At 61.3% G+C, this 27,901-nt stretch overlaps 1 protein-coding gene across 1 annotated transcript; it reads right to left on the bottom strand.

Moving 5' to 3' along the window:
• On the bottom strand, positions 1-27,901 carry SDC3 (syndecan 3). The gene is made up of 6 exons (XM_042948546.1): positions 27,849-27,901; positions 27,051-27,240; positions 9,154-9,271; positions 6,528-7,141; positions 4,429-4,720; positions 1-4,037 (listed from the first exon to the last, which is right to left on the bottom strand). The coding sequence occupies exons 1-6, from the start codon at positions 27,899-27,901 to the stop codon at positions 3,871-3,873; spliced, it is 1,434 nt and encodes a 477-aa protein (XP_042804480.1). The 3' UTR covers positions 1-3,870.

Genomic DNA, 27,901 nt, shown 5'->3' on the forward strand with positions numbered 1-27,901 from the left:
GGGGGGGGGGGGGGGGGGCAGGCACCTGGGTCTCTTTTTCCAGTCTTTTCCCTCCGCTTTTCCTTATTTAGAGATTTGGCCGTGAACTCAGGACAGGTATGGTTAATAAACAGGTTATGGGGGTGGCGGGGGAGAGAAAGGGCAGGGAAGGCTTGGGGGAGGGAAGGACAAACTCCCACCCACCCCAGGCCGGGTACGCGAAGGGTTCTGTACAGGAGAAAGGACGCACGGGAGGGACACTGTCTTCAGGGGGCTCTCTGGAGCCACACTGCCTACGAAAAGTATTTACACGTATTTGCCACGCTGTGCACTAAGCTGCCGGGTGGGCACCGGGGGGGGGGGGGGATGCTGGACCCATCAGCCCTTAGATGGCAACTCCAGGACCCAGTCTTGGCATCTCCGTAAATCTGTACAGTTCGTGGGCTTCTATTTACAGGCAGGAGGCCTGAGGAAGCAAGTCCAGGGTGGTGGCTGTCAGGAGAAATCCGGGAGAGCCCAGGAGGTGGTGGCCACTCCCCCCCCACCGGAGAGGCCAAGATAGGTTTGCTTCCTGTGCCCGGGGCCCCAGCCTGGAGGCCTGGACAGATGGCTTTGCCAGCCCCGGCGGGGATCTGGCCTGAGCACCCCAAGCCACGGACCGCAGACCTGCCTCACCCAGCCCTGGTTGCCACCCAGCCACCTCCAGGGCTGAAGGGGACGCACCTTTCAGGAGAGGTACGCCCCTGTGGCCCCTTAGGGAGACAGAACCTGGGTTCTAAAAGTCACAGCTGGAGCGAGGGCCCGAACCCCACCTCCCGAGGCCCCAGCCACCCTCCCTGGCAGCTGAGGCCCCAGGGAGGTTCTCCGGCCACACAAGCCCCCTCCCCTTTGGAATCTGCCCGGCTTCTAGGAAATGCCAGGGCCTTGCGGGACACCCTCCCTAAGCACACTGGTGTGTCTGGGGACCCATCTGCCCAGGCCCTGCTTGCATCACACCTCGTGCCCAGGCAGAGTGAGAGCCCCGCACCCACACTGCACCGAGGAGAGCCCCAGCTCATCCTTTTAACCGACCTCTCTCCTGGACTGCCCTGCCCCAGCCGGGCTGGCCGGAATGAACTTGGGCCAGTCAGACTGTGTTGTTCCACGAGGATAAAGCCTGGGCCTTGGGCTCAGGTCCAGGGCTCCATGAACGAGGCCCTTGGCCCCTTCTCTCAAACGTTAAGGACAGAGAGAAGAGGCCCATGTGCCAGGAGGCAAAGCCCCAAGTCCCAAGTTAGAAGCCAGCCCTACGTGGGGAGTCAGGCCTGCTGGGACCAGACTGGACCCCTGCGGGGGGGCCACTCCAAGCCCACTCCAGCCAGATCAAGCCCAGCTCCTCCGTCCTTGCCAGGCCCCGCCCCACCATGGGCTACATGTGGCCCATGCAGGGGTCTCCTACCCCAGGCCCACCATCCCTGGGCTCACGTCCCCTCTCCTCCATGCTCCCTGGCTTCTCAGCCTTGGCCTGCCCAGGCCTGGTCACCAGAGCTGCTGGCCCCCCACAGCAGCCCACCAGGGAGCTGCTGGGACATCAGTCCCTCCTCCCCTCGCCCTTCCACACTCCAGGGATGACTGAGGCCAGGTCGCCTCACCTTCAACAAACCATGGGCCCAGGGTGCCTCCCCTCACTCCCGCCCGTCGCAAAGTTTGGGACCGGCTGGGCTCCTCACGGGCCTCCAGGCCCTGCCCGGGGGGACACTGAGTCCGAAAGACAAAGCCCCAGCCCAGAAGCAGGATGGTGGAAAAGACAGGGTGTGGGAGTTCCCTGGACCCTTGCTCTCAATGCCTCGGGCACCCCCCACCCCCTTCACCCTGCAGAAATCTGCTGCCAGGGAGTCTAGAAAAGGGAACAAAAATAAAAGCTGGGTTCCTGACTTTAATCTGGGCTGAAGGTTGTGGGGGGGGTGAGCACCAGCCAACCCCAACTCAGACCACATCCTGTGTCCTCAGGAGCCCCCACCAAGCACACCCTCCTCCCCCAAGGAGATTTGTGACCCCACATTTAAAATATCTACAGAAGCGGCCCCCTCGCAAGGGTAACACAGAAGGGGGAGGTGGGCCGGGGCCTGGGACACCCCCCCCCCCCCCCAGCCCCACCTGCTCTCAGCTCCCGGCCTGGGGCAGTGTGTCTGGCTGGGCTGCTTCAAGAACCATCAGCTTGTCTGGCCAGCGAGCGGGCAGGTGTCCACGGGGAGGGCCCCAGGGCGGGACCGAGGTGGGCCTGGTGAGGCCGCGGGGAGGGTGCAGGAGGCCCAGGCGACAGGGCCCACCCTCGCAGGCACTTTGGAGACTTGTGTCCTGGGAGGCAGAGTCAGCCCCTAGCTCAGAGCAGGAGAGGGTACAGGGAGACCGGGAGCCAGGCCGCACACCCCTCCCCGGCCAGGCCTTGTGGTCCTGGGTGACCCAAACCCCCTCCACATTTCCAGGAACCAGCCTGCCTTCCTCAGCAAGGCTCCTAGCTAGCGGGGGACTGGCCCCGAACTCACCCCTCGGCGAGCTACAGAGGGGAGGGGAGGGGAGCAGGCCCCACCGATGTGCAATGCCCTGGGGGGGGGGGTTGTGGCAGCATCCCCCCCCACTTTATTTCAGGAGAGGCAAGCAAGGCCCGCCAGTTCCCCTGCAGCACAAGCGCGGGGCTGTGCAGGGGGGAGACTGTACCTCCACGTGGGATCGTATCTGACATGCTGGGGTCGGCGGCCGCGTGGTTGGTGCTGGCGTCGTGGTGAGGGGCTGAGTGTGGCAGGGCAACTCTGGGGACCCAATATGGGCTGACTGTTCCAGCCTGACTCCACCCTCTCCGGTGAGCCCGGGAGCTGGGGACAGCCTGCCTGGTGCCACAGTGTGCATGGGGGGAGGGGGACAGAGGAAGGGGCAGGCCACACTGTCACCACCATCAGGGGACGACGACTAGTGCCTTGCATTGTTGTGAGCATTGGGGGGCGGGGGGGGGGGCGTGGGGTGAGAAACACGTGAGAATAAGCATCTTTGGAAGCATGTGTGTCTGTGACAGGTCTGCACCGGCTGGGTGAGCGGGACCACGCAAGGTTTTGTCGTTGCGCGTCGTCGCCTTCGTGTGTGATGTCATGCGTGACCGTGTGGGAGATGGTGTCTGTGCAGAGTCCGCCTGCAAGAGGGAGGGAGGCCCAGGCGGCCCAGCCCCTCCTCACCGGTGGCTGCCAGAGCACTCTTAGCAAGTCGATTCCTTAGGGGCACGCTGGGATGAGGTGAGGCCTGTGGTAGGTGGGCACTGGGCAGGGGCCAGGGGAGAATGGCCCCACCGCCCCAGAGAGGCCAGGGCAAAACAGGCTGGTGACGAGAGGTACCGTCTCTCCCGGGCAGAGAGGGGCCCCGGGGACGGTAGTGAGAGGCCACAGTGTCTCGATGATGTCGAGGGCTGAGCTGGCCAAACGCTCGTCCTGGAAACCAGCCTGCGTGCCTCTCCGCCTCCGAAACGAGACTTCAGCTGGCCCTGGTGGGGGGGCCAGGTTGGGGCCTGGAGCCCATCTCAAGCCCCACCCTTTCTTCTCCCAGCCAATCTGGAGCTTCCTTCCTCCTGTCCGGCCGACACGAGGTCCTGAAGCCCCAGGCTGATTGTGGGGAGGGCGGGGGGGGGACAAGAGATGAGCTGGTAAGGGCACAGTCTAGGGCAGATGGCAGTGCCCCCTGTCCCTCAGGTAAGATCTGCGTGAGGCTGGCTGTCTGGGCAGACCCTGGGAGGGCGGGCAGAGATGAACCGGGGCCAGACTCCCTCCCAGGCCCAGTCCCAGGCCAGGGCTGGTGGGGCCGGGCCGGGGGCTAGGCGGAGGGGTGACGCTGAGGCTACGGGAGGCACTGTGGCTCCACTAGGCTCCGCTAGGCGTAGAATTCCTCCTGCTTGTCAGGCTTCTGGTACGTGACGCTGGCCTGCTTGGGCTCCTCCAGTGTGTAGCTGCCCTCATCCTTCTTCTTCATGCGGTAGATGAGCAGCGTGACCAGGAAGGCCGCGAACAGGGCGCCCACCACCCCGCCTACAATCACAGCTGCGGAGGAAGAAGGCAGAGGTCAAGGGCTAAAGACAAGCTGGGGACAAGCTCAGAACCTGGGGAGAGGGCAGAGGGCCCCGGGCGGGGAGGGGGCTCAGAGCCTTGAATCTGAGGCGCGGGGTGGCCAATTCTCACACGGGCAGCGCTGGCTGGCATTCACAGACCTCGCCGGAAGGAGGATATGGAGGCAGGGTCAGACCCTGGGACAGGGGAAGGTCAGAGGAGGAAACAAAAGGAGGGTCTGGGGGTTGAGTCCCCAGCTTTCCCTTCCTAGGAGACTAGGCTCCTAGAAACCCCATGCCCTGACCTCTTCTCGGGTCCCTAGACATCCAAACTGAGGCCCGACCAGCTGCCTCGCTCGGGGCTCCTCCCAGGCCCCAAGCCTCACCTACGAGCACCTCCTTCCGCTCTAGGATGCTCTTCTGAGGCAGCTGAGCAGCTGAGCTGCCTGGGTCGATGGCATTGTCCAGGAGGCTGGGGCCTGGGCCAGCACCCTTGGGCAGCGTCCCAGGTGGAGGTGACGGCTTGGCTGCAGCCCCGCCCACAGCCACCACCTCATTGGCTGTGTCTGGCTGCGTGGTCTCTTCCTCCGGCAGCTCAAAGTCCCCGCTGGGCCCCCCGCTCACGGGCACCTCTGGCTCATCCCGGATCGTGGTCAGGACGGACTCCGGAGTTGGGGTCTGGAGGGAGGGAGGCATGAGCCTAGGAGCCAGGCCTCAGCCCCTCCTGCCATGGGGCACCCCCCCCCCACCTCTGCCCAAACCACCCCGCATTCCCAGTGGGTCTGACACTTACTTAACTAAGCACTCGCTATGTGCCAGGCACTGTGCTAACACGTCATGGGCGTTTTGCCCTCACAACACCCCCGTGAAGGAGGTACTGTTACCCCTGATTTATAGGGCTGGAAATAGGTTCAGAGAAGTGACGTGACTTGCCAAGGACGTACAGCTAGTAAAGCAGTAGAAACAGAACTAAAATCCAGATCCACCCAATTCCAATGTCTCGTGTTTGTAACCACCCCACACCGCCTCCATTCTCACCTGGCCACATCCTATCCCCACCCCATCTGTCACCTCCCCCTCTAGCCGCCTCTTGGTAATAGCCTCTTGGTAATAACGATCGTTGGGAGATCGCTGTCGAATTGCTGTTTGGGGACTGCTAGATGCTGCCTGGTCCCCAGGCCACGTACCTGGGGCAGGGGTGAGGCCCTCAGCCCGGGGGTCAGTTCAAGTATACAAATGCAGAGTGTGATGCCCCTTGGAGGCAAGCGCCCAGGAAACCAGCCTGGCGGCTCCCACCAGGGGGAAGCAGGACCAGGGCTGGGTTTGGGGCAAGGATGTAGGTGCCTCGGGGGTGAGCAGGGCGAGGTGGGCCTGGTGCCCGCCCTCCATCCCCTGTCACTGTTTCCCCTTCCTGCTTGGCCAGCGTCTGCGAAGTACCAGGCTGCCCGAGCTGCTCAGAGGAGCTGAAGGCGGGGTCTGCATCTGGCCGGGGCTGGGGAGTCAGAGGGGCTGAGGGGGACCTGAAGGCACCTCTCCCACCTGAGGGCCCTCCTCCCTCCGTGAGGCCGGCTGCAAAGGGCTTTTGAACCCCAATCAGTGCGACCTCCTCCCCCAGCAGGGACCAGGCTACTGCTCCCATTTCCTTGATCCCATGCACCCCCACAGTCCTGACGTCCGCATCCTCCCCCCTTCAACCCTCCACCCCTCACCCCTAACACCCCCCCCCCCACACACACATGCCCTGGCCTCTCTCTAGAGCCAACTGCGGGGCTCAGATGCTGACTCTGCCATCGCGGGTGAGGCCTGGTCTGCAACCAGGCACAGTACCGCCCACAGCGTGGATGCCAGGGTGAGGGCGGGCACGGGGACGCTCAGCTCTGAGCCGGCCACCCGGGCAGCACGCCGCACACGTGAGCTGAGGGCTCTCCTCTCCCTCGGCCTCCCCCCCCCCCCCCCAGTCACCCTCAGACTAACAAAGACGGCGATGACGGTGACCGTGACGATACCGAAGCTTCTGGCTGGTTTACCATTGCCAGGCCCCGTTTTAGGCGCTTTGGATGATTCCCTCAACACTAGGGTCGGCGTCCTATTATTTCCTCCTTCTCACAGGTGAGGAAATGGGACGTACAGAAAGAATCGGCGACTTCCTGAGCTCACTCCAGGATGCCTGCCCCCTGGCCCTGCACAGGCCCCTTGCCCCGCCCCCCACCAACCACGCTCTACCCGATTCTTTCCCCATCCCTATCTTGTCCCAACATCCTAGGCCCCAGGGCCAGTCTCCCTTCCATCCCCATCCACCTCGACCTCTGTCCCCATCCTGTGTTTCACGCCCCCAGCCGTGGCCCTCTGGCCTCAGCCTCTCTAGCCATGTCTGGCCCATCTCCAGACCCTCCTGGTCCCCGCCCTGCCCAGCTGCAACCTCCCCTGCCCAGGCCCGACCCACCCGCCTCTGCTCTCGCTCCCTGTTCTCCCCCAAACTGCTCACCTGAGCCACTTCCGTGGGTCCAGGGGCCGTGGTCCCCAGGGGCAGGGTGCTCTTCTCAGGGCTGTCAGGCTCCTGGGTGGTAGCTGGCCTGGGAAGGGCCCTTGGCCTGGAGGTAGCTGTGCTGACCAACCTGGGTGTCGGGGCCTCTGTGTCCAAGACGGCCACCGTGGTGGGAGGCGAGGGCGCCGCTGGGGTGGTGGCCCGGGCCGTGGCCGCCGTGGTCAGCGGAAGAGGCAGAAGCCTCTGTGCACCGGTGGTCCTTATGACAGAGGTGATGGCCGTGGAAGGGGGTGCCGCGGGGATGCTGGGGGCGGCGGTGGCCACCGTGGCGGGCACCGTGGCCACGGTCAGGGCCCCCGCGGTCGTGGCAGCAGTGGTAGCCGTGGGCATGGAGACGGTGGTGGCTCTCTGGCTGGGCTCTTCCGGGACCTCTGTCACCACCGGGGGGCTGGTGGCTGGCTCCGGGGTGGGGTGCTCGGAGGGGAGCTCTTCAAACGGGGTGCCCACGGGCTGGATGTCCATGGTGGGTGGCACCGCGGGTGTGGTGGACACTGCCGTGGCCACATCTGGGCTGAACCGCATGGCCGTCTCAATGCCCGACTCCTGCTCGAAGTCTGAGGGGGTGGGGAAGAGGAGAGAGCTAGGGAGCTGGCTGATCGTGAGGGCAGGAGGGTCCCAGGTAAGCAATGGCCACCAAGATGGGGCGGATCCCAGCCCTCACTCCATGCAATTTCCCCGGGACAAGATGAGGGAAAGACGTAAGGCACAGCCTGCCCACAGGTCAACAGCTGGCTGGTGGCTGGTGCATGTTCCCTAAGCCTTCCCTGCCTAGCCAAAAAGTCCTCGGGGGGTGGGGGCAGGGGAGGGGGGGCACCTCTTCCAGGAAGTCTTCTCTGATTTTTCCAGACCCCCCAGCCTGGACCTAGTGGCAGCCTAAATCCAGGCAGAGGCAACAAAAGCCCTACGGGCTGCAGATCTTGCTAAAAGCTGGGCGGGGGAAGCAGGGGAGTGGCATTCTGGGAAAAGCCAGGCCTAGATAAACCCCCCCGCCACGAGCATGAGGCGCTTAAGGGCTTCTCCGGAGGCACAGGCCACAGGAAGACAGCAAGGAGGAGAAGGAGCCCTTCCTACAGGGAAATGCTTGAGCAATCTGGCGGACTCTGAGCCAGGACAAGTGAAGGGGCCCGGGAGGAAATAGGGGACAGAGAGAGAGAGAGGGTGCAGCCCATTCCCTGGGCCCCTGATCAGCCAGAGGAGGGGTGGAGAGCAGCCAGAGAGGTTCAGGAGTAGAGACATGACCCAGCAGAGATGGATTTTACGAAGATTAACTTGCAAGGGGCTTCCATGGAGTAGGGCTAAAGCGGGGAGACTAGAGGTAGAGGACTGTGGGTGGCCAGGCCCAGAGCACAGAGACCTCGTACCATCCCGCCAGACCGCCTTGCCCTCTCACAGGGCCCAATCTCAGCACATACCCCTTTTGAACAAAAAAGAAAAGTCATCTTGGGGCGCCCGGGTGGCTCCGTCGGTTAAACGTCCGACTTCGGCTCAGGTCATGATCTCGAAGTTCGTGAGTTCGAGCCCCGCCAGCGGGCTCTGCGCTGACAGCGTGGAGCCTGCCGGGGATTTTCTCTCACTCGCTCTCTCTCTGCCCCTACCCCCCTTGCGCTCTCTCGCTCTCTCAAAATAAATAAATGAATTAAAAAAAAAAAAAAAGTAATCTCAACACCCAAAGCGGGGCTCCGACTCAAGACCCCGAGATCAAGAGTCACAGCTCTTCTGACTGAGCCAGCCGGGTGCCCCGAACACACACCCCTTTTTTCTACCATTTTTAGAACTCCTCCCCTGTTCCAGACCCTGACACCTTACGCTGAAGCCTTCCAGAGGCTCTGAGAAGAAGGCATAGCTCTTCTATCATTCCCAGGTGAGAACACAGGGACTCAGAGGGGGAGAGTGGCTGAAGGTAGCACAGGTTTTAAGCGCCGAAGCTGGGATTCAAACCAGGGGTGCGGGGACAACCTCCCTCACCTCACACTGCTCTCCTGGCCTTTCCCAGGCCACAGAACCGGGCTGTCCCAGGCACTGGTGGAGGCGTCTGCCCCTTTCCACCGCTCCCTGAACTCTACCCTGGGCCACAGCTGATTGGACAGGAAGGGGGCCACCTGACCCAAGCGGAGTCAGTCAAATGGTTTCTGCTGAGGACGCGCCCCTGCAGATCCGAGAAGTGACTACACTAAGTTCCTCCAAGAGGTCAGGGCAGTACTGAAAACTGGGTTACTGAGGGGCGTCCGTGCTCCCCAGCAGAGGCGGGAGGTCTTCAGGGAGACGCAAACAGTGCAGAGAGAACCGCGGGGAGCGGCGAGTCCTGAGCTCTGAGGTCTCAAAGCCTTGGAGACAGCCCCGGGAGGACGGGCTGCCCTTCCCCGTGCTTGCGGCCCAGAAGCTTCCCCTGCGTGACCACCCCACCCCCCACCCCGGCCCCTCACCCCCACCATGGAAACCAGCCTGCATGGGCCCCTGTTCCCAGTGATCCCAGAGCCTTGGGTGGGGCACCGGAGGCAGACGGCACTGCCCAGGCACAGGGCAAGGGCGGGGGGGGGGGGGGGGTGGGGGGGAGGTGGGTACTTACAGCCCGAGCCGGACCCCGAGTAGAGGTCGTCCAGCTCGTCATCGGGGAAGGAGTCGTCATCCCCAGAGCCCTCCAGGTCCACGGGCCTCTCGAAGTTCTCACTGCGCCAGCGCTGAGCCTGAGGAAGGCAGAGGCGGGCACAGAGCTCAGCACCTGCGGCCCGGACGTGCCCAGAGGGACAGCAGACACATCCGTGGGCCAAGCGACTGAGGAACAGCGTCAGGCGTGGCCACCACACGGGCCAACAGGGCCAGGGCGGGCCTGAATACCATCTCCTGCCCCCCCCCCCCAGAGGCTAGGACAGCAGCCCCACCTTCCTGCCCCCACCGGGGACCCGGACCACTCCCCGACGCCCTGAGCAGAACTGCTGGGAGGCAGACCGGGGGTCTAGAGCCAGAAAGCTGGATGAGTCCCGCCTTCATCACTTACTTAAACGTGTGACCGCTCTGTACTCATTACCCACAGTGCCTGCCTCACTGGTGCCGCGAGCACACGGCATGCGGATGTGTGTGTGGTGCCCGGGACGCCTGGCGGGACTCTTGGCGTGGCCACAGTCATCAGCCCCGTTCTGCAGAGGAGGCAGCTGAGGCCCGCCCAGCTGCCCTAGGTCACCAGAGAGCACGTGACACGACGAGATTCAGACTCTGCTGGGGACCCAATCGAAGTCTCAAAGGCAATGCGATTAGTCGGACACGGGGTTTAGGGAGACGAGGGGCTTTGGGAGGGGGGTACTTTGGGTAAGAGTGGGGAGGGGGAGGGAGAGAAGGGAGTGTAGACTCCAGCCCTGGCCCTGGGTCCTCCCCAAACCAGGATGGTGGCCTACCTCCCCACCCCCAGAGGATCTCGATGCCCGAGTCAGCTGAGGGCCCAAAAGCCAATTCCACCTCAGGAGGGGTGCGAGGGGCTCCTTGCAGGTTCCCCAAACTCCTTCCAGTGTCAGAAGCTGGGGAGGCCCGGAGCTGGGGCCGTCCCTCCCCACTGCAACCCTGGAGGACGGCCAGCACAAGGGGCAAGCAAGGCAGGAGTCCCTCCCCCTCCAAGGGGGCAGCCGGGCCCCATCCCCTGCTACACTTCTGACCCTGGCTCCAAGCCAAGTCAAGCCACAGTCCCTGCCCCTGAGGGCTTTCCCCAGGAAAGTGAGACGGATCTGGAGGGATTAGCGCTTGGGGCCCGAAACAACGGAACAAGAGAGAAAGGCATCTCCAGCAGAGGGAAGAGAAAGAAATACGCCAAGTCTCCGAGGTGGGGAAGTGCAGCCCGTGTTCCCCGGGCTGGCCATGCCCGCCCTCCAGCCTCATCTGGGGTCCCTCTGCACCCCTCCAATTGCTGGATTCCAGCCACGCTGGCAGCTCTCTATTCCCGGAATGTGCCTGGTCTCTCCTGTCCACTCACGCTGTTCCCTCTGCCCAGAACACTCTTCCTTCCCATCCCCTCATCGTCCAGTGTTTGGCCAGCGAACCTCCACTCTACTTCCTTCGAGAAGCCCCACCCTATTCTGATCTTTCCGAGGATCCTATGGTTCTGAATTCACGCCTATCACCATTGTGAGCTGGGTCTGCTTGGGTGACAGCCCGCCCTACAGAACTACATCTCGATGGATGGAGGCGGGACCTTGCTCGGCACATAGTAGGTATTCAGGAAATGCCTGTTAAGAAACGGGGTTGAGCTGGGAGATGGGACTAGTGCCCGGGGCAGGGGCGGGCTGGAGCTGCAGCTGGGGAAGCCCCATCACAGGGGGCTTTCAGCGACCAACTGACAACTCCATCCTGGAAACCGGTTCCTTTCCATCCTGACCGCACGTCAGAATATCGTGAACACTGAACTCGGTGGTTCAGCAGATCTGAGGGACAGTCTGAGCATTCGCACTGTCTGACCGACGTGGGAACCACGAAAGGAGTGTGGAGCAGGAAGGGGACCGGGCCAGCGCCGCGAGCCGGTCCTCAGCCCCCTGATGGGCCCCCTTCTGGGGTTTGCACACAGCTAGAGAGAGGACCCCAACCCTGGCTTCCTGCCCCAGCCTCGACCACCTGCTCTGCAGCCCTCCCCAGGCCAGCCGGGGCAAGAGGCCAGGGCAGCAAGCCAAGAGATGCCCTCCACCCCACCCCTGTTACCACACACACACACACACACACACACACACACACACACACACACACACGCAAAGTAATGAATTAATCAGTATTTACTTGCTACCAATGAGTCATGGAGTGGAACAATTAGTGTAATTGCTCCCGTGACTAATTGCTGGGTCTTTCTCGCTTTCAGACATTCCAGGAGCTCAGAGCAGCTATCATCCGACTTGCCCCAGCTCCCATCTCTGCCCCCGCTGCCCAAAAGAACGAACCCCCAGGACCCCCGGTGAGGGAAACAGAAGGCTCCCTGTACCACCAGCCTCTTCAAGCTGGGCCAGCCAAGCTGGAGTCCCTTGGAGACGTTCTGCCTAATTCTTAGGCAAGCAGCCAGGAGCCAGAGATGTGCAATTCCTGTTCAGGGCCACACAGCAGGACAGCGCGCTTGTGAGTGGAGCTGTCTTCACTGTCTTTCCATCCTTCCAGGAAAGGCCAGGGAGCAGCCGGGAGGAGGGGTTCTAAGAAGTCTGAGGTCCCCGGGGAGTGCCCAAACCGGAGTCAACATGGGAGCCAAAATAGGGAGTCCTCATGATTCTTGGGTGACCAATGCCATGCAATAGCCCCTAACAATCTGCTCCCGGAAGGGCCTGCCCAAATCCAAAGACTCGCCCCAAAGCCACACAGACTCTTGAAATGATACTCCCAGAGACAGAGAGAGAACATATACAGACACACCCTGATGCACACACCCTTAGGCAGCCTCAGAGAGGCACCTTGCATTGGCACGCCTTTGGGTACAAAGAGGGCCACGCATCGGGGGCAGGCACTGGGCGGGGGGGGGGGGGGCACACGGTGCAGCTCTGAGGCCCCGAGACAAGCATGGAGCCTCTTGTGAACCCATCAGCCTCCACTCAGGTAGCTCTCACCTAGATACTATTCATCCCTAGCTCAGTAGCCATCGACATGACAACCGTTACCATGGCGACCATCTCCTCCATGCTAAGGACCAGGAGCTCCAGCTTCCCACAGAGATGGAGGGGGGCAGGAGAGGGAAAGATAGTGGAAGAATAGAGAGGATGACAGGGAGGGGGGAGGGGGGAGGCGCAGGGCAGAGGGAAGCCAGGGGTCAGAGGGGCACAGGGGGGAAGCGGAGGGGGCAGTGCAGGGAGGACGCGGTGAGCGGGCGAGTGAGAGAGAAAGCAGGAAGGCGAGAGTGGCAGGCGCGGGGAGCGAATTCTCTCACATCTTAATTTAGCCTCGCGCGCAATCAGACAGAGCTGGGGAAGGGGCCACTTCAGTGATTTTCCAAACCCGCATCCAAGGGAACATCCTTTCTGCATAGTAAGTGGCCCCCAGACGAGGTGGAAGGAGGGGTGGCCAACAGCCCAGTCACCCTGAATTCGTCCTGGGAAGCTTAATGCGAGGGACACCTGTGGGGGTGGGGGTGGGAGTGGGGGTATGCAGGATGCCATCTTGCCCAGCCCCCTCCCCCCCCAGCCAGCTGAATGCCAGCCTGACCCCTCCCTGGGTCAGCTGGAGGGGCCGGAACTCAGTGGGTGCCCCCCAGAAACACTGCAGGGGTGCTGGTGGCTGCAGCTCCCAGGGGACCAGGAGGAGGAGGGAGGAAAGAGATGGGGGCCAGGAGCTGAGCCGGGGAGGCAGCAGGGAAAGACTCCGAAGTCACAAAGTGCCAGGGGAGAATGGTGACAACAGCCTTCGACCCCCAAACGACCTCTCCATTTGCATAATTCCATGCATAATTAGCATACTTATCCATGCCATCCCCTGAAAGGAGAACTGAATCCAAAGGCCCCAGGACCCTGTGGCCTGCCCCTGCCCCTCACTGCGCCCCACCTCTGGGTAAACCCCCCCTCATGCTTGATAAACGCATCCACGCGCCTAACACACCCACACACTGCAGCCAGCAGGCAATCCCGCACCCTCATGCACATGCGCACACGCGCGCACACACACACACACACACACACACACACACACACACACACGCCATGCAGGCTTCCTTTCTGGGTACAAACAAGCATACACAACGCTGGGGTGAGCCCTTCCCAAGGGGCTGCCACCTGGGGGAAGGGGGGGACGGACCCAAATCAGGTGGACCTCAGGTATGTCTCCTCCCCTCTGAGTGCAGGGGTGCATTCAGGGAGAAAGCCAGGGAGCCTCCCTCTGCCCCCAGCCTCCTTCCCAGACTCGAAGTCTAGGGTCCCTCAGGCCCAGCCCCTATCACCTGCCCTCCCCCATCAAGAGCATTCCCTGAGAAACAGGAAAGCACAGAGGTGAAGCCGGAATGGATCGGCCGCTCCCCCCGCTACCCGTGGGACATCAGGCAAGCCTCTGAGTCTCTCAGCACCTCAGCCTTCTCATCTGTAAAATGGGGATGCCGCTAATAGTGCGTTGCTCCTCTAGCTGCTCTGGGAATCAAATACTATCACGCAGGTAACGGGTTGAGCACAGGACCCAACATCCAGAGTTGGATAAGCGGACATAATTGCAGCTAGTGTCCCTTATGCGCTCAGCGTTCCGTGATCCTTTCCGAAGATTTTACTTCATTCAAGCCTCGCCATCCTCGTGGTGGGAAATAGAATCAGGACGGTCACATCCAGGCTGCGGATGCCCAGAGAGGTCAAGAGGCCCTGCCAAGGCCACACAGCAGGGGAGGGTGCAGAGAGAAGAAAAAGAGAGGCTGGATGAGCGGGGAGAAAGGCTAAGGTACAGAAACAGACGCAGACACACAAATTAGGTCAGCTGGCAGGGGGCCAGGAGCCCAGCACCCCTGAGCACTGCTAATCGTGCCGCAAAAGCCAAGAATAAAATCAAGTATAATTAATTCTGCCCAAGCTTCCTGCCCTGCATGAGCCAGACTCAGGCGCCCCGCTCTCGGTGACTAGAGGCGTGTGAGCAGGAGTTGGGAGCCCAGCTCTAGATTCAGACAGCCCTGGGTTCAAGTCCAGCTCGGCTTACTTGCTGGCTGACTCTGGGCAAGTTACTTAACCTCTCTGAGCCTCTCTTCGGTCACACGGGGACACTGGTAACACAGGTGGCACAGAATAATTGGTGGTCAGCCTTACCACGGCACGTTTCCCACCTCGGTCCTCACCTCAAGGCCAAACTAGGCCTCGGTGATCACGGGGTTCTACGCTTTCTTCTTACCGATGTGAACACTGAGGCTCAGAGAGGCGAAGGGCTTGCATCACCCCAGTCCCTGCTAAGAGGGGTGGGGGTGGGGACCGAGCCTGCCAAGCGGCACTCAGGAAAGTCAAGGGATCCATCCAGGGACACGCAGTGACGTAACCACTAGCTGGTGGGAGCAGGGTGGTCTCGGCAGAGCCCCCTGGATCCCCACAGGCTCTGTCCCCACCAGTCCCTGTCCCCAGAAGGCCCTCCGTCCTGTGAGAACTCAGTGCCCCTCACGCTCACCAGCTCCAACCCGGAGACCCAGAGCGTCACGGCAGGAATGTGGGCCGGGGCCAGGCTCTGGGCAGCAGGACAGCTGAGGGGGGCTCACAATGGAGAGCCGGGACCAGGAAGGGGGACGCCTCGGTCCCCACCCCCTTGCCAGTCCACAGCTGCCCTGGCTGGGAACCCAGCACCCGCCACAGTCGCTTGCTGCTGGAGGGGTGAGGGGCATGAAGGTGGCACCTGCTGGGGAAGGGGCCACAGAGCCCCAGGGCCAGAGAGAAGGGCGTGGGGGAGGGGCAGGGGGGGAGGGGCAGAGAAGGCCCAGGCTAAACTTGACAGACCCCCCCACCCCCACCCCGACACACACACACACACACACACACACACACACCCCAAACAGTCAGCAAAGCACAGAGGCGTACCCTGTCCCACCACCCTTATTCCAGAAGCCTACTTCCAATCTCCCACCTGGGCAGCTCAGGGAGCGGGAAAACACCCCTGTGCCCCCCCCCACCTCCCCGGAATCCCCCTTCCCCTGGGCAGGACTACCCCTGCCCACACCCGCCCCCAGGGCGCCCCGGAGAGCAAGCAACTCCCAGCGCAGGAGGCCACAGCCTCTGAGCCCCAGACCAGCCCCCTTCTATGTACTTCCCGATGCCTCACTCGCTCGGTGCTCTAAGGGCCTTTCTGACTCTGACACTCTGGGCAGTCGGGAACCCAGTCCTCCAGTTCAAGAGACCCGGGGAAATGTTACCGATGACAAGTGGAAACAACCGACCTTCCCAACAGAGGACTAGTTAAATAAATGAAGGCATAACCATAACATGGAATATTATGTAGCTATCAATAATTGAGTTTTCATAAGCCCGCGCTGTCTTTTCTCAGGCCATTAAAAAGGCATGAATGGGGAACAGAAGGTTTTTGTTTTTTACTTGCTTCAAAGAATATTTAAGGACAGGGGAAAATGCACGCGTTGGTTGTCAGGAGGCAATGCGGCTCGGCTATTGATGGGATCGTACAGATGGTTCTGTCTCTCAATACCTGGGTGACCTTGGGCAGGTATTTAACTCTCTCGACCCGGTTTTCCTGGTAAACAAAGATAATAACCCAGTCCGGGTGCACAGGAGACTCTGACACATTAACGAATTGCTCAGTGAACGCTGGCTATGAATACTATTATCATAGTTGAGTTTAGGAAACAAGTTAGAAAAAACTAGACAACACGATCCTGCTTTAAAGAACGCCCCACCAAAGTGGATTTCTAAACACCGAATCCTACTAAGGCTTTCCAGAGACTCTCTGGGTGCTGGGATGACAGGCAGTGTTTCATTTTTTCCCCTCAGGACCTGTCTGTATTTTCCAAATGTTCTATGATAAACTCAGAGTCCTTTGATTATTAGAAACAGCACGTTCTTGGGGCGCCTGGGCGGCTCAGTCGGTTTAAGCATCTGACTCTTGATTTCGACCCAGGCCAAGATCTCACGGTCTGTGGGATTGAGCCCCGCATCGGGCTCTGTGCTGACAGCATGGGGCCTGCTTGGGATTCTCTCTCTCCCTCTCGTCTCTCTCTGCCCCTCCCCTGCTTACACGTGTGTGTGCTCTCCCTCTCTCTCCAAACAAATAAATAAAGAGCACATTCTTTCTGTGTCCCCATCCCTGCCACTCTCCAGTCTGGAAATTCCTGGGCCCCTTCATCCTGCAGAGACCCCACCAGTAAGCTCGTCCCAGAGGACGCTCGCGGGCAGACGGAAGGGCACGCGGGACAGAAGGGAAGGACACAAAAGCCTGGTGGAGCCGGCACAGCCTGGGCAGCACGTCTCAGCAGCGACGGGATGGCTTGGCGGGGCCCGCTCCCTCCCCAGGCCTGGAAACGTCTGGGGGCAGGCTGGCCCGGACACCCACTCACCCTCCGTCTCCTGCGAGCCCAGCTCCTGGCCCTGTCACCCCCGTCGGTCGCGGCTGGGGGTGCAGGCTGGCCACCGTTCAGCTGCCCACCATGCAGCCTCCGTCCAGACCCTGGGCAAAGCAGCCCCCCCTCCCCAACCCCGGGCTGGGACGCCCCGTCATCGCTCCGCCAGCCCCAGCCACCTGCCTTGTCCAGTGCCACCCTCTTGGCCATCCTGACTCACACTGCTCATTTGTTCCTGTCCCCAAGCCGGTGCCTGAAAGCAGGGCCACCCACTGAGGCCTCCTCCCCCAGCTGCCTACCCCTCTTGTTCCCCCCACCTAAACCCTTCAAGGTGCCGGGGATGGCGGGACCCTCTCACGCCAGCAGGGGCACAGCAGGACTTGAACCCCAGCCTCACTGACACCAGATCCTGGGCTCAGGGAATTCCTGACCCCCGGAGCAGGCGCGCAGATTATCCCAGTTTGTCACGTGATACTCATTTCCCTGGGCACTTTTCCAGATGAGGCCTGGGCCCTTCCGTTCCCTTACCATGGACAAGAGTTGGCGGCCACGGAGGGAGCGCTCGGTACGTGCCAGACTCTCTCTATGCACCTCACCTCGGTTCTCTTCCCAGACAGCTTCCCGGCGAAGGGTTATTATCCCCAGTTCACAGGTGCGCATCCCAAAGTTCAGAGAGGTAAAGCAACTGACTTGAGGTCACACGGCAGCGGCGGGGGCCAGATTTGAACCCAGGATTAGCCGAACCGCGAAGACCACATTCTTTGTACTACAGCATACACCTACTCCCTGCCCCACCAGGAAGTTCCTCAGGGGTGGGACCACACCACCACCAGTCCCCCCCACCTCCGCACAGCACCCTGTACAGGCACCGACAGACAGACAGACTGGACGTCTGGGAATGAACAGACATGAAGGGTAAGTCCTCCCCGGACAGACGGCGTGGCTCAGGTGAGCAGCCCCACCCATCACCCCATGACTCACCAGTAGTTACCTCTGGGACGGAGTCCCCAGCCTCTGCAAAAATCCCCGCCAACGATCAAGGGGACTGGGCCTGCCTGCCCACTCCTGAGGCCCATACGCCTCCAAGGAACAAGCCAGCATGGGGGTCAGATGTTCCAGTCTGGGCTCCCAGAGAGCCCCGGTCAAGCGCTCTCACCTCACTAGGCCTCAGTTTGCCCTTGACCAGGTCTGGCAAGGCCACTCCTGTGTTCCCAGGGCCCGGGGTATTTCTGGAACACAGCCAGCTTCCATCAATACTTGTTCGATGGATCCCGTAAACGGGATCACCCTCAACAGACGCACGCCACCCACGTCCCACCCCCAATCACTATGTGATCCTGCGTGGGGCCCTGTCCTCTGGCCTCAGTCTCCCCATACCTAAAACCAGGGGGCGGGACAAAGGTTCTCCCTGGTCCCTGCAAAAGCCAACCGGGAGGACTCCAACTGAGCTGGGAGGAGGGACGAGAAACAGACTCATCCCAGCCTTTTTTTTTTTTTCATAAAATCACTATGCAAATTATATGCAAAACCCTGCAGATTAGCAGGCTCCCAGTGGAACCTGTGATTTCAGCCGCTTTACAACCGGGCCCCGGGCTGGCGGGGGGAAGCAGCATTTACTGAGCATCTGCTAAATGCCAGGCTCCTTACACGGAGTCAGGCGCAAAGGTCCTCCTTACTCCCTAGACAGGTCAGACGACTTGCCAGAGGTCACAGAGAACTCAGGCGATGAGTCAGAATGGTGGTTGGGGGGGGGGGGGGGGCAGCCAAGGCAGGTGGAAGTGAGGCCTGGGGGTGGGGAAGGCGCTGGGCGAGCACATAGAGGTCCCAGGGCCACGTGTCTGGTTCGCATGCCCACAGAACCTGAAAGAAGTCCAGCCCAACGGGCAGGATCCTCAGCCCGATCTTGGGGGCCACCTGAAGGCAGGTGACCCCCAGCCCTCCCCCGAGAAACTGAACAGACCCTGGAGGCAGCCCAAGGCAGGCCCAGCCCTTCCAGCTGTCCTGGGAAACCTCATAGCTCTGCCATCCTCCCCGGAACCTCTCAGGCACGTGCCAGCATGCACCCTGAGGCCACACGGTGCACACACACACCCGCAAAGTGTCCCCATCTGCGTGTGTCCAAGCCCAGCCTCCTCGCGGACCCGGGCTGTGGACCCCCTCACCATCCCATCTGCTGTGTTATTTATAACTCACACATGGTGGAGATGCCACGCCCCCCGCCCCCCAGCCCTGAGCTGTCCCACTGGCTTCTGAGCTGCTCCGCTCCAAGGGATGGAATGAGCCAGACTCAGGTAGTGAGCCATGTGGGTCCGCCACGGCCACTGCCCAGATGGGAGAGTGGGGTGCAAAGAATCAACACCAAAAGACCGGGGCGGGCGGGGGGAGGGGGGGCATGGCAGAGCCCCAGCCCGAGATGACCCTCTGTGCGGCACTGTGGGTTTGACCGGGAAAGGGGAGGAGCAGACAGGTGCCCAGGCTCTCCCCTGCCATCTCCTGAGCCCCAGGACACCAGGCAGGGCCTTGCAATGAGCAGGAGTCCTGAAGCTAGATTGCTCGGATCCAAATCCCAGCACCGGCCCCCAGGGAGCTGTGTGATCCTGCGCAAATAAGCCCACCTCTCTGAGCCCCGTTGCTTCTCCTACTAAATGGGCATAAGAATAGAACCAACCTCAAAGCATTGGGAGGATTAAGTGAGATTATCCAAACAGGTTCTTGGCCCAAAGCCTGGCTACTTCTCAGCTCGGTGACCTTGGGGCAAGCTGCCTGGCCCTGAAGCTCAGTTTTCCCGTCTGCAAATGAGACCATACAGCCCAGAGGGTCGTGAAGACTGAAGCAATGGCAGCGACACACGGGAGGTCATCAGCACACACAGATTCGCTTTTCGTCTGCTCTCAGGGGCCCCCGTGATTCCTGACCACCCCAGGTTCCACCCCGGATCGTCTTTATCGCCCGCCCCTAGGCGCACAGAGGTTTTTGGAGATACTGTGCCACTGAATCCAAACAGCTCCTCAAGGGGCAAGTCCTCCCCCTAACTCTGCAGCGAGCACCCCGCCTCGTCAAATAGAGATGCTCCATAAATACCCGAGGGACGGACAGATGCGAGAGTGAAGGTGACCAGAAAGCCGGGAAATAACAAGGGCCGGTGAGGCGACTGGAGCCTCACGCACCGGCGGGGATCAACACCAGGGTGGCCGCTTTGCAAAAATGGTCTGGCAGCTTCTCAAAACGTGAAATGGAGAGTTACAGATGAGCCAGTAATTCGACGCCTGGGGTGTGTATCCAAGGGAAGCAAAAGCATACGTTTATATATATATATATATATATATATATATATATATATATATGGGGCGCCTGGGTGGCTCAGTTGGTTGGGCGTCTGACTATGGCTCGGGTCATGATCTCGCGGTCTGTGAGTTCAAGCCCCGCGTCGGGCTCTGTGCCGGCAGCTGGGAGCCTGGCGCCTGCTTCGGATTCTGTGTCTCCCTCTCTCTCTGCCCCTCTCCCGCTCGTGCTCTGTGTCTCTTTCTCTCTCGATGATAAATAAACATTAAAAAAAAAAAATAGCAGCATTATTCATAATAGGCAGACAGCGGCCAAACCCAGGTGCCCATTAACTGATAGATAAATAAAAGATGGCAAGTCCACACGGCGGGACGTTGCTCCACAGAGAAGGGAGTGAGGTTCTGGTGCACGCTCCTGCGCGGGCGAACCTGAACTACGTGACGACAAGTCAAGGAAGCCAGTCACAAAAGACCACATGTTGTGTGATTGCACTCGTACGAAACGTCCAAGGAAGGCAAATCCGTAGAAAAGCAGAAGTGACTGCTTAGGGCCGGTGGACTGGGGACAAATGGGGAGCGACTGCTAAACGGTACAGGGCTTCTTTGGGGGCTGCTAAAAATATATAAAATCGGTGACGGCTGTGTAACCCTGTACTCAAAACCACTGAACGGGATGCTTTGGATGGGTGAGTTGTATGGTATGGGAGTTCAATCTCAATAAAGCTGTTGTTTGTCGGGGGTGGGGGGAGGAGAGAATGAATGGGAGATTGAGGCTCAGGGAGGGTAAGAAACTTGCCCAGGGTCACACAGCAGAGCCTAAACTGAAATACTCAGATGGGAAAGGAGGTGAGCAGGGGCAAAGCTCACCTCCTCTGCCATCTGAGTATCCCCCAACGAAGCCCCGGGTGAAGCCTCCCGAGCCCTCACCCCCAGGAGGGCACACACTGACTCTGCCGACCGCAGTGGGACAGGCTCAGCGTGGCAGCTACCTCCTCTGCTCTTGTCAAAGGCCGCTTTGCAGGTGGGACCACAGGAAGGGGGCAGGCCTGGCCCAGAGTGACCCAGGAGAAGGGAGGCAGCTCCAAAGTCAGGCTGGCTGCCCCCCTCCCCCCCCCCCCCAGACCCCAGTGCCCCACCTCCAGCCCTCTGCGGTTCTGGGGTGCCCTCTGTCCGTGCCCAGACCCCTGGTTACCCTCAGGGAGGGGCATAAGGATGCGGCCCTGCCAGGAAAGGGGGCAGGGCCCCAGAGGTAAAGCACACCTGAATGTGAAGACGAGCCCATCGGTCCCCCGCCCCCTGTGGCCGTCTAAAGCAATGTTGAGGGCAGACATGTCTCCAGGACCCATCCCTCACCCCGTGTCCCGTTCCACGTGGCTCCCTGGTACCAGTCCCCGCCCATCTGAGCTGGCGGCCACCATCACCCACCCACCCACCCCCCAGGCTGGTGTCCACTCTCTGTTCTCCACACAGCCGCCCATCTGTCCCGAGGGCCCAGTGAACTCAGGCACGATGTTTACACCCGCATAGTCCACTGCTTCCGGTCCACCGCCACACCAAGCTTCCCCGTCCCTGGCTCCAGCCCCCCATCTGGTCCCTAAGAGGGGAAGGGGTGACCTACCTCACAGAGCTTTGCGGAGCAGGGGCCACCAAGGATCCCGAGGAGGGGAAGCCAAAACCTCCGCCAGGACCCCCTGGCCCTCAGTCCCAACCGTGGCGTGGAGGGTTCCAGAGACAACCCCAGGGCCCCATGTGCCCTCCCCTGACATCATCCGCTGGCCTCCCGTGGGTCCGGCACATCCCTGTGTCCAGCCAGCCCGTCTTCAGTCCACCGCCAAAAGGCAGAACCCTCTCCCCCCGAGCTCAGAGGGAGTCCAGATGCCCACTAGGGATTTAGGGACCCTGAGCACCCTGGCCCCCGCATGCCCTGCAGCCCAAGGATGAGACGGGCCCTCCGCTCCTCACGTGTCACTTGAACACGGCTTCCCTGACCAAAAGCGCCTTCGGGTCTCACCTGGCCCATCACCTGACCGCCCCGCAGGCAGGTCAGAGGCTCCAGCCCCAGTCCCACCGGCCTGGCCCCGCTCCCCGCAGGGCGCTCCGCCGGGGCCAGCCCAACCCCAGGCCAGGGCAGCGCCCCTCCAGAAGGCTGGACGGATGCGTCCCAGGGGCCCGGCCCAGGGACTGGAGCGGTCAGCGCCTACAGGAGAAGGGCCCAGACTGGGAAAGCGGAACTCCAAGTTAGATGGCACGCGAGGACGGTTCCTGGGACCCAGTCTTGTTCCCCAAACCCCGGGACAAGGACACGGGTCACGACCGTCACCGCGATGGTGACAGAAGCCTCTCATGACCACTGCCCCCCGTATTACCAGTCCCGATCACCAGCTCTGGGCACTGCAACGGACTCAACTCTGGGCTCAGTGCACCCCAGTCCTCACAAACGCCCTGCCGTGTGACACTCACCACCCGGCTGCCAAGCAGAGGTCACAGGCAGAGGGCAAGTGGAGTCAGTGGCCCCACCACCCTCTGCCCCATCTAGCAGAGCCACCTCCATACACATCCATCCAGACACCGGCGGTGGGGGAGGGGCGGAGGGGGACCCAGCCCACACAGTCGCTACTACAGTGCCCTGGGCCATATGGGCTGTCCCCCCCCCCCCCCCGTGTGCCAGGGACAGTGTCACTCGAGCGTGGTCCACACCGACCCCCCACCAGAAGCATCCTCACCACATCTCATGACCTAACGGCATCTCTCAGCAGGAACATTACTGCCACCTGGGCAGGACGGTCCTTTGGACGGGACACTGCCACCACTTAGCAGCCCCGACCACTCCCCTCCCCTCCGGAAATGCCAGCAGCATCCCGTTACTATGACAACCAAAAGTGTCCCCGTGCACTTCCAAAAGCCCAGGCGCTGGCACCTTCAATGCCCGGCTCGGGCCTCACTTCCTCCTAGAAGCTTCCCTACCCCCATCCCGGCCCAGGGCCCCAAGTTCGGCATCTCGCGGCTGGGCCTCATCTTTGCACTTGGGTCCGGAAATGCTCTGGCCAGAAACAGGGTTCCCAGAGACGCTGAAGATTTTGACTCAGGGTCCACATCGGGTAAGCGGTTAAATGAAGGGACCACCTCGCCTGGCCTCCCTGACCCCAGGTGTCCCTTTCCTCAGGGACACACAGCCACACCCATCTCCCTCCCCCCCAGGATGTCTGTTTCCGGGGCCCCGTAAAGGACATATAACCGAATCTCTGAAGGAACCCGAGTTTTGAGTGTGTGGTGTCCCTGGAGGTCAGGCAGAAGACGGATCTCTGCGTCCCTGTGCACCCTGCCCCCGCCCTTGCCTTAATCACCGCTAAGGAGGCCAGATGACCAGCTGCCCCTCTGGCCTGGGCTCCCTAGACTCTGGGATTAAGAGTTGGGATTAAGGGCGGACACATTCCCCGTAGCACAAGAGCCCCAGCAGCGTGCGTGCGTGCGCGTGTGCACACGCGGGCACGTTCAGGGCTGTTTCCGGGCATGCTGCGGGCACATTTGTGTGTGCACACCTGTGCTGGTCTCAGATGGGCTCAGATGCCACCCCGCGGGTCTGGCTGTGCTCGCTGTGGGACGCGTGCACGGAGGTGGCAGGGAGAGCGTGTGTGTCCCTGTCTGTGTGTGCTTGGGCAGGTTCGGGTCCGCACACTCTATCACATACGCAAATGCGTCCACACGTGTTCACGTTTCTAGGTGTGCATCAACCTTCCCACGCCGGGGAGAGCGTCTCCCAATTCTCCTAGCATTCTCCCGGCAGCTGCTAATATCCACGGCCAGCCAAGGTGTTGGGGGGCAGGCTCCCCACAGCCGAGAGGCGGAGAGACAGCAGTCTGGGTTCTCCCGATTCTCCGGGCCTGGCCACACCTGAGCCGCTGGAACAGGGGCGTGGGCCACAATGTCCTTCCCCGCACGGACACGAGAGCCCCACGCATCGGCAGAGACACGCGGCGACACGCGCGGACACAAACCCAGCCCCTCGTCCAAACCTGAACTGAACCGTGGTCTCAGCTCCACGGGGGGGAAAAGATCACCCCGGGCTCAGCCACCATCTCGCAGACCGTCCCTTGAACACAGAGCCGGAACCCCTTCTTCTGGATCGGAGACCGGCCTCCAGCAAGCCTCGCAGCTCCCCGGCCTCACATGAGAACAGGACCCAGCCGAGCCAGGGCTCGGCTCCATAGAGGTCCCCAAGGAGCCACTGCCCTGGGGGAGCTGTCCTAGCTTCCCCGGGCCAGGGGTCCTCATGTGAACAGCAAGATGGGAGGCTGATTTCCTGTAGCCCTCTGCCCTTGAAACTACCTTTCTGGAGGGATCAGTGGAGATACGGGGGTGGGAGGGTGACATCTGGGTCCGGGAGGGTGAAGAGTAGAGTCTGGCCCTAACCACCCCCTCGGCCCTCAAGACCCCTGTCCCCCAGGGGACTCCTCAAGTCCTAGCCCCACTGAGTGGCAGCCAGGCAGAAGAGAGGTTCCAACCGGCAAGAGAGGGAGTGACGCAGGGGCATCTGCGAGGAGGGTGGGTGGCAGAGAGGAAGGGGGGGAGCAGTGGGCAGAGGAGGAGGAGGAGGTGGGCAGGGGGCTTGCTGGGGGAGGCTGGGGTGGTGGGGAAGATCTCTGGTAACCAAGCCTGAGCCTCTGGAAGCCCACCGTGTGTCCACCTTCCAGAAAGCTGGAGGCCGAAAGGACCCAGTCTGCCCCTCCTCCCCCAGCTGAAGGAGGCAGGAAGGCTACATCGTTCATACCCGCTGCTCCCTGGGGTCACTTCTCCAATTCTGCGGATCAGAGGAGCAGGGGGCTGGGGAAGACAAGGTGTGACCACTGCGGGGCGGGGGGGGGGGGGGGTACTCCAAGTAAAACAGACTGAGGATGTGTAAAGGTGGAAAAGGCAATAGTGTAGCCATGCCAGGACCTGGGGAGATGAAACCCAGTAGCCCATGGGAGGGCCCAACAGGGAGATGATGTAATGACAGAGTTGCTGCGACAACGTATCCAAGTGAGAGCTCCAGGGAGGTAAGGATGCGACCCTGTGGGGAAATCAGAAGCTATGAAAAAACTGTGGGGCCCAGCAAAGAATCCTAACATGTAGAGGAGGGGCACGGTCTAGAAATCTAGAAGAAGAAGGGAGGAAAGAAGGGGCTGAAGAAAGGCGCTCTGTGCTTGAGAGCTGGGAGGAGAGGTCGGTAAAGGATTCCCAGAGGAGGGCACACCTGTGCGGGGTTTTGCAGGATGAGTAGGAGTTCACCGGAGAAGGGGCCAAGTCCACGGAGAGTGCACAGCACGCAGGTAGACGCGAAGGCGAGAGAAATGAGGTTGTACTCTGCGCCCAGGGAACAGAGTGGTAGCAGTGAGGGGTGAACAGGGCCAAGGGATGAAACTGGGGAGAAATACACCGAATGCACTGATAGAAATCAATCTGGCATAGAGTCTTGGGGCTGAGGGCAGTGGGGCTTGGGTTAGGGGTGGCTTCCTGGGGGAGAAGGGTGGGGGGGAGCTGGGCTTGCAGTCGTGGCACAACAGAGACAGGTACAGAGGAGAAACGGTACAAGAGACAGTGTCGGGGAGTCAGGAGACCGTCCTTTGTCCCAGCTCAGCGGCCAACGTGCTGTGTTACTTTTGGCCAGCCACTATTCCTCTTTGCGCCTCAGTTTCCCCATATGTAAAATAAGAAGGCTAAACCACCAGACCTCAGAAGATTCTTGCTGTGACTAGAGATCACTCCTTTGGCCTCTGTCCCCCCTTCAGGACAATGAACAAGTTGCACAAGAGTTGCGTCCAAGGGCCCTTCCGGCCGAAAGACTCTCTGGCCCTCTGATCTTCCCCCAGCCTAGGATGGCCTCAGCCCCTGGCCCACCCTAGACAGAAAACAGGCAGCAGAGAAAAGACCAGTGTGGAAGCCAGGAGCCCCCAGGGCCGGGTCGGGGCCTCTCCCCCAGCAGCCACACGGATTCAGGTGCCTTAGCGAGACGTGACTGGCCCCAGACTCATCCTCTCAGGGCATCACACTTTTCAGTTTGCAAAGCGGGAGGTAGCAGGAGGCAGCACTTGTACACCAGGGAGCATTCTAGATGGCCTGGGTTCAAATCCTAGCAGGCACGTCACTCTGTTGACCTTGGACAAGTTACTTAACCTCTCTGTGCTTCAACTTCCTCTTTTGTGAAAGCAAGATAATAACGGTCCCCCCTTCCCAGGGGTGTTGTAAGGACTCAGCGAGTTTCCGTAGAGAAGACGCTTGGCCGACTGGCTTGCACGGGGCAGGCCCTCAACAGGCAGGATTCAATACGAATAGGTCACATCTGTGGTCTTGTTGGCATCTCATGCCAGCCCCTCAGGGCAGCGTGGCTGCGCCCACCTCAAGACCCACATCCCCCACCTGCAGAATGGAACCCAGATGCCTTGGTTGGGACTCAAAGCCCACCTCGTGAGCCACTGGCGTCTCGCAAGCCGAGGCCCTGTGACGTTCACCCATCCGGGCCCAGATCACCACATGGCACAGGGCCAGGTACCCAGGAGGTGCCCAGTGAACGTATTAAGTGCAAGAAACAATACGCTCTCATTAGAAACAGCGACGCCCCACAGGTAGCTCTGTCCCCACCTCCCCCAGCTGGGAACTGCCGCTTTTAACCACACCCCAATCTACTGTGACCTTTCCCACCTCTGAGCCTCCATCCACCCTGGCCTATCCATGTGCTGCCATCCTTCAAGGCCTGGTACAAGTCACACCTCCTCCACGGAGCCCGCCCTGATTCTCCAGAGCCAGAACCAACCTCTCCTCCCCCTGACTCACTACCCTTAGCCTCTCACGTGCGCTGGCTCTGTCCTCTAACTGGGAGCTTCCTGAGACCAGGGACCAGGTTGAGCTTCCTCGGGTTCCAAGTGCTCGGCACAGGCCAGACACAGAGGGCGCAGCAGCAAATAGTGGCTGAAGCGACTGGCAGGTCAGCAGCAGAGTAGGGACACGGACCGGGTTACTGGGCTCACAGCCCAGCCCCCAGGCCGCCTGGATTTGACCGATCATGTCCCCGGGAAGTGAATCGGTGCTCAGCGCGATGGGTGAGGCAAGGGGCCCGGCCCACCCGGGCCGAAGAGGAACCACACGCAGGCCACGTGCGGGAAACAGGCCTCCCCGCCCCCCAGCCAGCTCCCTCTTCCCAAAGGGGTCCCCCCACCCCCACCCCGGGCCAGGCCCTGGCCTCACATCTCTCGGACAGCTCCTCAAATGTGAAGACCTGAAGGGGTCCCTGGGTCGCCCCGTCCCATTCCCCCACTTCACAGATGTGGAAGTGGAGGCTGAGAGCGGGAAGGGGCTGTGCCCGCGGTCACGTGACCAGCCCGGTAGCAGCCTCCCTTCTGAAACGGGACGGTCTCGAGGAAAGCATCCCCGCAGCCTGGAGGGCGAGGCGTCACCGGCCCACGGATCAGCGGAGATGATGCGGGCTGAACCAAGGAGCCGCTGGCCCGCTCTCCCGCGGCAGAGCCCCGGACGCCCGGCGCGGGCACAACCCAGCGCCCGCCGCCAACACACAGCCCGCCCGAGAGCCCTGCACACCCCCAGCCCCTGGCACAGGGCCCAGCACACGGCAGGTGCTCAACGACGTCTGCGGAACGAGCCAGTCGGTCAAGCAAAAGACGCCCCCGCGCATGCGCACAGCAGCCCACGCGGCCGGCCCCTGGCATCACGGCCTCTCGGAAGCACAGACTCCAGCTGCTCGCGGACCGCCTCACCTTGCGCCTCTGGGTCCCCATCTGCACAGTGGGATAGCAACCCCGGCTCGCAGGGTCATGGTAAGAACGGAGACGAGGCGTGTGAGCACGCACTGGCCTGCTGTCACCGTCCGTGTCCGTCTTCCCAGCAGACGCCCTCATCTTGAGGGCAGGCGCCAGAATTCAGCCGCAGACACCCCCACCCCGGCCCCCAGGGCAGCCTGGCCCTAAGAGGGCGGCAGTCAACAGGCGGCGGGTCAGCGAAGGGCAGACAGGAAACAAGGTCACCCACCCCCCCAGCCGGGGCCCCGCAGAGGATGCCAGTGCATGGGTTGTGCCCGGCAT

The sequence above is a fragment of the Panthera leo genome, chromosome C1 (assembly GCF_018350215.1).
Source record: "Panthera leo isolate Ple1 chromosome C1, P.leo_Ple1_pat1.1, whole genome shotgun sequence".
Lineage (NCBI taxonomy): Eukaryota > Metazoa > Chordata > Mammalia > Carnivora > Felidae > Panthera > Panthera leo.